At 53.8% G+C, this 9,137-nt stretch overlaps 1 protein-coding gene across 2 annotated transcripts in view; it reads right to left on the bottom strand.

Moving 5' to 3' along the window:
• Positions 1 to 614: 614 nt before the first annotated feature.
• Cdk2ap1 (cyclin dependent kinase 2 associated protein 1) overlaps positions 615 to 9,137 on the bottom strand; it is a 9,764-nt gene continuing 1,241 nt past the window's right edge. The window contains exons 1-4 of one of the 2 annotated variants that reach the window (XM_048785510.1): positions 6,529 to 6,648; positions 5,602 to 5,699; positions 4,030 to 4,156; positions 615 to 1,360 (exon numbers count right to left, since the gene is read on the bottom strand). In XM_048785510.1, coding sequence (XP_048641467.1) covers positions 1,293 to 1,360; positions 4,030 to 4,156; positions 5,602 to 5,670 — 264 coding nt within the window. In that variant the 5' untranslated portion in view covers positions 5,671 to 5,699; positions 6,529 to 6,648 and the 3' untranslated portion in view covers positions 615 to 1,292. Of the gene's footprint in view, positions 1,361 to 4,029; positions 4,157 to 5,601; positions 5,700 to 6,528; positions 6,649 to 9,137 lie in introns of those variants that run through there. The other variant, XM_015502425.2, reaches the window with a different exon arrangement.

Here is a 9,137-nt window from a genome sequence, read left to right as displayed (position 1 = left end):
CCAGGAAGAACAGAGGCTGACCTCTCCTCTTCACCCTTGTCACATGCTTGGAGAAGGTGCAGAGGAGCCACCCCACCACAGCCCACACCCACCAGTCAGATCTTGCCTCCCACCTGCAAAACTCCCTCCCTTTTCCTGGGTCTGCCCTCAGCAAGGCAAACCCTCACCACAGGGGTCAGTGCTGAGGTTGCACAGCAGAAATGAACTGAGCCCCTGTGGGAAGCACTGCTGGAAAGCACCACATGGAGTCACTCCTCTCAGCTCCAGAGCAGACCCTTCCTCCAGCGCGCACCCAAGTCGCCACCACGTGGAATGAGAAATAGCCTCTGGGGCTCCTAACACCCTGGTGGAAAGGGCAGTTCCTAACACCCTGGCAGAAAGGGCAGTTCACGGCTGCCGCAGGTTTCCTAGCATACACTTAACTAAATCTTAAATAAACCCATCGTGCAACTCTGCGTCATCCCTACCTATGCTAAAGCAAACACGTCCTTTCTCCACCCAGCTGAACTTTGTCAGAAAATGTCCTTTGACAGGTCATCTCCAATCTTTCACAAAGGCTGAACTGCTTTAATTGCACTTAGAAATTCAAGGAATATACATCTCAATACACATTGTTAATGAAAATAAGCTTTATTACATCAAGTAATAAATACATACAAAGATGCAAACAGTTTTAGTCATTTTCTTCCAGATGTTTTGATCAACTTACAGTAAACACAAACTGAAATCTACATACAGTCTTAGTATGAAAATTTTCGGGGTCCTTATTAGATTTGGTAGGTTGCTCTTTCTTCTGTATTTATAACTTGTGCACTCTTAAAATTGACTTCAAAGCACTAAGAGTCATGCAAATGCTTAAGCAAAAAAGAAGTGCCAGTAAGCAGAATCTACACTGTATGGCACATGGGACCAGCTAAGTGAAGCAGGTGGTCAGGATGCATTAAAACAAAGTCCTTGGGATCAAATGAGCTTATGAAAAGGTACAAATAACAACTTGGGTGACATAAAGTATTCAAAAGATTAAAGGGAGACACTGGTATCTTGGAGCCAAACAACAGTTTGCTGAAAAATAACTTCACATGCATCTTAAAAAAACAAAAACAAAAAAACCTGGGTCATTCCTAACTACTTAAAATGCAAATCCTAATTAACTTCGAAATCTTTTCCCAATATTTTGAGACTGTGAATCTTGGGAGAAAAAACTAAACTGTTACCATTTTGAAAATGAGTATTTCATCTGAACAGGGGAGATGAGCTGTAGAGAGCCAGGAACCCCCAAGCTGGCGGGGAGGCTAGGACCTGGCATTCCGTTCCGTTTCAGCCAAGCACTCCCGAACCAGTCCTCGTGCGTGAATGATGCCTGAAAGAGAAGCCCAGGTCTGGAATCAACCCAATCAGCACCCTTTCCAGAACAGGAGGATCCACCATAAAACCCTCAAATTGTCACAAGTTTGAGGCCAACCTCAGCATGTTAGCAAGACCCTGTCTCAAAAAATAAAGGCTGAGGGGGGTTAGGGTTGTGGCTCAGTGGTAGAACACTTGCCTGGCACGTGAGGCCCTGGGTTCAAATCTCAGCACCGCATGTAAATAAATAAAGGTCCATCGACAACTAAAAATTAAAAAAAAAAAAGGCTGAGGATGTAGCTCAGTGGTGAAGCACCCCTGGGTTCAATCCCTGGTAAACCCCCCACCCCCAAAAAAAATTCCTCAGATTGTGCCCAGTATGTTGGCTCACACCTGTAATCCTAGATGCTTGGAAAGCTAGAGCAGGAAGACCAGAAGTTCAAGTTCAAGGCCAGCCTTGCCAACTTAGTGAGACTCTGCCTCAAAATAAAAAGAAAATGGGGCTGGGGCTCAAGCGGTAGCGCGCGCGCCTGGCATGCGTGCGGCCCGGGTTCGATCCTCAGCACCACATACAAAGACATTGTGTCCGCCAAAAACTAAATAAATATTTAAAAAAAATAAAAGAAAAAGAAAAAAGGGCTGGGGTAGCTCAAAGGTTGAAAGATATGCCTAACGAGTGCAGCCCTGGGTTTGCCAGCACTGCAAAAACTAAAAATAAGGGGTTGGGGATATAGCTCAGTTGGTAGAATGCTTGCCTCACATGCCTAAGGCCCTGGGTTCAATCCCCATCACCACAAATAAATAAATAAGAAATAAAAATAATACCTCAGACTAGAAGGGAACCTGGGAACTACATGCAAAAAACTCAAAGCCAGGGGTAGTGGTGCACACCTATGGTATCTGCTGTTAGAGGGTGGTGCAGGAGGATCACTTGGGTCCAGAGATCAAGACCACCTTGGGTAACATTGAGGACCACTGCCTCCAATAGAAAACCCAAATATATGAGCTGTTAAGGGACATTAACAGTCCCACCTTTAAAGCTCCTTGCTCCTAGGCAAAAAAACCTCTTTGTACTGCCAAAATCTCTCCTGCACTCAGAGTGGCACCAGCAAGCTATCCTTTTCAACATTTTGTTGGAAAGTGGGAGAAAAAAATGCAAAAGTTCTTTTACATTGGACACAATGTGGCTTCTTCAAATTCTAAATCCTAGAAAGGGATAAGCCAGTGTCAAGTAGGTAAGAGGAAACCCCCAGTCCACATGCCTCAGGCACAAGAGGACACTGCTCACCTGTGGAACTGCTGGTGCACTTTGACATCCTTCCCCTAGGAACTTCAGCTGCCCTGTGCCCATGAAGCTCCCCAACTTTTTCTCTGTGGTTTGGTGGCTAACTTTTTCTTTCTGCCCCTACTTAGCTTCATAAAATATTAATCTAATTTAAAGAGATACCAAAAATTCTATTCTAGTATATGACTAGAGGCCACTATGATCACCTCTCCAAATCACCAGCAGCTAAAACAAGGCGTCCACACCCAGTATTCTTACAATCTGCCTCAGAGGTTCAGAAAACTTGCTCAAATCGTCAGCATTTATTACAGGGTTTCACGGTCTGTCACTGCTTCTCTACTCGGCTAGCATATAGTGAAAGCAGCCAGGCGTAATGTACAAACCATGAGTGTAGCCAGTCCAAATCAATCTGTATTTATGAACACTGAAGTCTCAATTTCATATGTCTCCAAATCACTTTTTTTTTGCAACCAATAAAAACTATTAAAACCTTTCTCAGTTCATGGGCTATAGTTTACCTGTCTATCAACAATGCTTTCTGCTGGGTACAGTGGCAGATGCCTATAGTCCTAGCCACTCGAGAGGCTGAGACAGAAGAGTCACAAATCCCAGGCCAGTCTGGGGAACTCAGGGAAAACCTCTCTCAAAAAAATAATAAATAAACTGCTGAGGATGTAGCTCAGTGAACAGCCAACTTCTCTAACTAGAAATCCTCCTCTCCCTGCATGCATCTGATGTCATGAGGCAGCAAGCTACTTCACATCCTCCTCCCGAGTTATTGTGACAGCACCCTCTTGACCTTCCTCTCGCCTCCATCACTAAAGAACCTGAGGGTGCCCCACACTGAAGACACGCTGCCCCCTTCCTTGGTCCTGTGCCAAAGATGTGACAGCAGAGGGCAGCGTGGACAACTAGAAGCCCTAAACCCAGGCCTTCCAGCAACCTCTGCACAACACTGCCCAGGAAGAGCCTGCTGCAGCTGGCTCCCTGCTGGTATCACCTAAGGGGACAGAGCAGGCAGGGAACATGGCCTCCGGGTCTGGAGCCGCAGGGCCTCTCATGCAGCATGCCAGAGTGACACTGCAAACTCCACCTGTAACACCCAGCCTTCACTGGCCCTGCCCCCACCCCACTGCACCGCAGCAAAGCAGACCATGGAGCAGGAGACCCTTTTCTACCTCTAGCATTTTCCCGAGAAAACCTTTCAGTTTTTTTATTGAGATGGATCACACTATGTTGCCCCAGCTGGTGTCAAATTCCTGGGGGCTCATGTGATCCTCTGGCCTTGACCACCCAAGAAGCTGGGACTCTGAGCATGTGCCATCATGACCAGCTTTAAAAAAAAATCTTTCAAAATAGTGACTGGATCAGCCTGTAGGTCCCCCAGGACCTCTGCTCACCTCGTTTTAGTCTCTCCATGGCGCTCTTGCTCCCTGCATAGGTGGGTCTTATCTCCTTCCCCAGCTCTTCGATGATGGCCAGCAGTTCCGCATACTTGCTCTGGGGCACCTGGCTATTTCCAGTTCCCTAGAATCACAAGGACGGGGTTTCAAATGCATTGAACCTGACCCCAGTGCCATGGTTAGGCCCCGACCACAAACAGGCACAGCCCAGGGCAGGATCAGAGCAGGGAAAGCCTGGGGTGGGCTCCCAGGACTTGCGGGGACAATACCAGAGAAGACTGACCCCCAAGAGCCCAGAAAGCTCCTTTCCACCCCAAAGGAAAATAAAGAACTGTCTCCAGGAAAAGAATTCACAGGGAGTTCCCTGGGGCCATGAGGAAAGAGTCTCTGGGGGCTGAGTGTCCACAGCAATGGCAGATGGAAGCCACCCCGAGGTGAGGTGGAAATGGCAACTCCAAGATCCCAGCCGGGGCCAGGAGTATATCAAATCACCCAGTCCTCCCCATAGGCAGGGCCACCCGCCAGAAAGTCCCTTTCTCCAGACCACTGCCACCAGCGCCGCCCGCAAGCACCCAGATCAGTGAGGCGCCAGGCTCAGGCCACTCCTCCTCCTGGGCCTGCTCAGCCCTCGGTGGCACCAGGGCAGCCAGCTCTCTCTGCAAGGCCCTCGCCTGCTCCTCCCGCCTCTGCCGCCTCTGCCGCCTCTGCTCCCTGGCCTCGCCAGCAGGCCTCGAGGCCCAGCCTGGCCGCCCGGCCTCCTGGCACAGCTGCCTCCTGGCCTCACGCTTCTCCCGGCGCCGGCGCAGCATGGCCAGAGCGTTGCGCTGCCGCTCCAGGCTGCGCCGCAGCCCGTCCTCCCGCCGACGCCGCTTCTTCAGGCGGTCCCTCTCCTGGGCCCGGGCCTGCTTCTCCTCCTGGGACAAGACAGCCTGCAGGGGCATGGCTGGGAAGCCACACTCAGTGACAGAGAGGCCACCTCAACCCCGGCGCAGGCTCCACGGCAACCCCGGAACTCGGCCTGGGGTCTGGCCCAAGAGAGAATCTTCAGCTGGTGACCAGGGCTTCGAGAGGACTGGGAACCTCCCCGGTCACCATATCTCCCGAGTTGTGGCTAAAGTGGTGGCTCCTCCTTCCCTGAGGACCCTGAGTCTCCTGGAGATTTCCAAGGGGGGCTGCAGTCCCTTAAGTGCAGAACCACTCACTTGGGGACCACACTGGTAACTGCCAGCTCTTGATGAGGAGGCCTTACCTCTGACCCAGCCTACAGCCCAGAGTCAGTCAGGCCTTACTTGCCAGGAAACGGGAAAAGAAGGAGCCACCAGAGATGTGGGGTGCTGGCCCTGGCAGAACTGCATCTCAGAGACTGCGAGACCTTCCCTGTGTTTGCCCCTCCTCAAACCTCAGCGTCCCCTGTCACTCAGTCCTGGCTGCCTCTCCATCCTGCAGCTTCAAGTCCTGACCATGACCCAACAGGGCTGGGAGAGGTTTCGAGGAGACTGCCTCAGTCTGTGAGCACATCTCCCCAGAGCCCCAGGCCCTCCCACCTTGCGGGCGCCCACACTGCCCTACCTGGGTGTAGCCCAGCGATGGTGGCCCATAGTCACTCAGCAGCTGGCGGTACTGGGAGGATGCTGCCATGCTGGTGGAAGGCGAGTGGACACTTCCAGCTGTAAGGGAGGAGAGAAGGATAAGAACCTTGCAGTCTTAGCTAACTGCACCCTAGGCAAGGACATTGGGACTCACGTCACCATCTGTGATCTTTGCTCTTCACAGGGCAGAGAACTCTGCTCTTGACCTCCAAAGGCCACGTTCCTGACATGCAGCCTTGATAACTGGCCCATCCCGGCCACAGCAAGCCTTCCACACAAGAGGGGACTGGCACCAAAGACAAAATCTACCCTTCTCAGCCTAATCCTTAACTATCTGTCCCTGCGTCCTGCACACTAGAGGCTGGTGACCCAGAGCCATGTCCCTGCCACAAAGTCCCCCAGGACCAAGATCTCATACACATGGAAACCCCTGTTCTTGTGTGCTTGGTCTCTGCACACAATATGTAAGAGAGACTGAAGACTAGAAGGCCTCGAAGGAACTGAGCCCAGCCCTAGTTGTCGACAGGTGCCCTGCACACCAGAACAACACTCTTAACATCACAGCCTGTGTGCCTCAGACAGGCCTCTCAACCACTCTGAGCCAATGTCATTCCTCCCCCCAAAAGGGACAGGATTGATGACAGTCTATGCCCCCCAGGGCTCTGCACCCTGAGAGGGGAGGGCTAGGCCCCACCCATGGAATGCAACACTTGAGCACGCTGTCTGTAGCCAGTAGTTGGGGACCAAGTACAGTCCAGAGCCCAGCTAAAAGAATGTCACCTCCTGGATGTGGGTTGGAGGGGGCCCGTGGCAGGAACATGCAGACCCATAATGGCGTCCGAGTGGCCATTAGCGGGTAAAGGATGTCCTGCAGAATTACAAACAGCGGTAACCATGGAGAATTTACCTAGTCCTCTTCAGCAGCTGCCTGCCTGTCGCCCCCAGAGCCAAACGGTGTCTCACATACAGCGGGCTCCACGGACTTGGCCCCAGGGATGGACAGCTGGTGCCAGGCTGGCCAACAGACCAGCTGCTCATTTGGTATGGGCGAAGGGAGGGGCAGGAGGAAGTTCAGGAGCCCCAGGCTGCTGGAGCTGGGAGGGGCCCTGAGAACCCTGGATCCAAGCCCCAACTGCAGAGAGGCTCAGAGCCACAGAAGAGGTTGAGCAACAAGCCAGCGCCCCACAATCCCTCCCTCTGCCCAGAAGCTGGGGAGAGCAGCTGAGGTGTCTTCCTAGGGGTCTGGCCCGCGCGGTTTCCCCCCTGGGACCGCTCCAGTGTGGATCCAGACCCTGAGCCGGACTGAGCACTGTCCACTCCAAGCCCAGGCTCTACGCCCCTCAGTGGGGATGATTAGACACCTGTGCTATGGGGACATGCTGCACAGGATGGGGATGCAGACAAGCATACCTATGACCCCCATCCACAGAAACCATGGCCATACAGACACCAACACACAGGCAGGGTGGCAACCTCCTGCTCCCTGACCATAACAGCCAGACCCCGGTATCCAGAGCCTTCAGATGTGGCCTGCGTGTGGTCTGGGGGTATGGGCTCCACAGTCCGAGGCTTGGGTTCCAATCCTGACTGCTGCAGGCCATCACATCACTCTGGGCTCAGAAAGGCAGAGCAGCTGTGACAGGTTGGCATGCCACTGCACAGCACTTGGAGGTGGTTAGAAGACTCCAGCGCCCAGTAGGAGGTGGGCTGGCCACGTCCTTGAAGCCCTAGACCACCTTCTGCCCTGTCCCTTGGAGCTCTTTTCACTGTTTCTCACCTCCCCTGGACCCTTCTTCCCTCCTGGACTAGGGGCCCATCGCACCTGTACCCCCCCTGGCTGTGTGATCCTCAACAAGGTGCTTCCTTCTCTGGGTCTCAGTTTCTCCATCTGTTGGAGGCAATGCTCCCCAATAGAAGGTCTAGAATCTACAGTTTGATGAAGTTAGGTTTGGAGGTTTGGGCATGGGGAGAAGAGGAATAAGTCGCCTCACTACAGTTGTAGGAGTTGAGCAATAGCTCCAAGACTGGCATTCCCATCACCCAGGTGCAGTGGCGGAGGACCCTGGTTCACCAAGGCCAGACCGTTATTCAGTGTTGGGGGTATGCTCGGTCCTAGGGAGAGTTAGTGGAAGGGCCCTGAGTGCCGCTCACGCCCACTCCTTCCTGCAGACACAGGGACCTGGCCAGGGGAGGCCACCGAGAGGCAGCTCCACGTCAGCACAAGCCAGTGGAGCAGCGCATCTCAGACAATGAGCACAGTGTACAGGGAGCCGGGAGGGCTTGGCAGAGGCCAGGAAGCTCCTGGGGCCAGGCGCAGCTCCCCGCCCCCACGCCAGACAAAGAGCAGCCTGGGCCTGGGGAGCTGGCGGCCTTCCCGCCACTTGGGGCGCCTGGGGGGGCTCTCGGGCGGGGGAGGCAGGGGCTTTGTCTAACTCCGCCACTGCCACCACCGGCCAGGCCGCAGCTTGGCAACCCATGAGCAGGAGGCAGGGCTGGAGGGCGTGAGGAATGATGACAGGGAAGCCGCAGGAGCGGCAGTGAGAGTCCATCTTGGATGCAGATGGCAGAGGACAGTGGGCTTTCTGCAAAGGGGTCCCCCAGGAGGTGGGTGGTCTCCTACTAAAACCCCAGACAGGTGGGGACCTCTGTATTCTTCCTGGCACTCCTCTACAGGAGAAAGAAAAAAAGGTGCACACAGGTACTAGCCACCCAGAACAGAGAGGCTTCGGGATCCCAGTGGGTGCCTCTGTCATTATGACCCCAGGCCCTACAGGTCCCAGTTAGGGCCTTCGCTCCAAGTATCCCACGACAGGCCCAAGATCTCTAGCCCTGTCCAGGCTGGCAGTGCCACCCACCCGGACACAGAGAAGGCTACAGGAAATCCTACCTGGCAACAAAGCCTGTCTTTGTAAGGTCTGCGGACCCCAGGCGGGTGACAGAGACCAAATCGTGGCTGCCTATTCTAAGGGCACTCAGCTGACATGTGAGCAATTCAACTCTCCCTCACTAGCACCCCGAATCTTAACCCTTTCCAAACCCCAAATGTCAGCCCCTGAGTAGTTTAAAAAAAAAAAAAAACTCGCTTTTTGGGTCTTTCTTGGGAATTTTAGAGTGCTGGAATCAATGATTGCAGGCAAGGCCCTGAACTTGAAGCCAGCCGCCAGCGTGGCATTTTTGACCAGCCTGGCAAGTCCCCTAGCTCCTCCAGACCCTTTGCCCTCTCGGCATGCCCCACCCCCAACGCACCTCGCTTTTTAAGTTCATTCTCAGCCAAGTGTCTAAGGAGGAGGGGCCCTGGAGAGGGCCCCAAAGCCGGTCACCCCCCCCCCAAGGCCACGGTTTCACACCCCTCCCCAAGGCTCCCTCGGTGCTTGGGGCCAGTCCCTGGACACAGCCTAGAGCTGCCTGACAACTTCTGGAGGAGTTTCCCGGAGCGCTCAACGCCAGCCGGAGTGGGAGAGGAGCCCCTCGGCCTTCTGCAGAGTGGCCCTGGGGGCGCGGACGCGGCGGCTCCGG

The sequence above is a fragment of the Marmota marmota genome, unplaced genomic scaffold (assembly GCF_001458135.2).
Source record: "Marmota marmota marmota unplaced genomic scaffold, marMar, whole genome shotgun sequence".
NCBI lineage: Eukaryota > Metazoa > Chordata > Mammalia > Rodentia > Sciuridae > Marmota > Marmota marmota.
The sequence above is the reverse complement of the archived record's forward strand: the minus strand, read 5'-3'. Positions and strand labels throughout refer to the sequence as shown.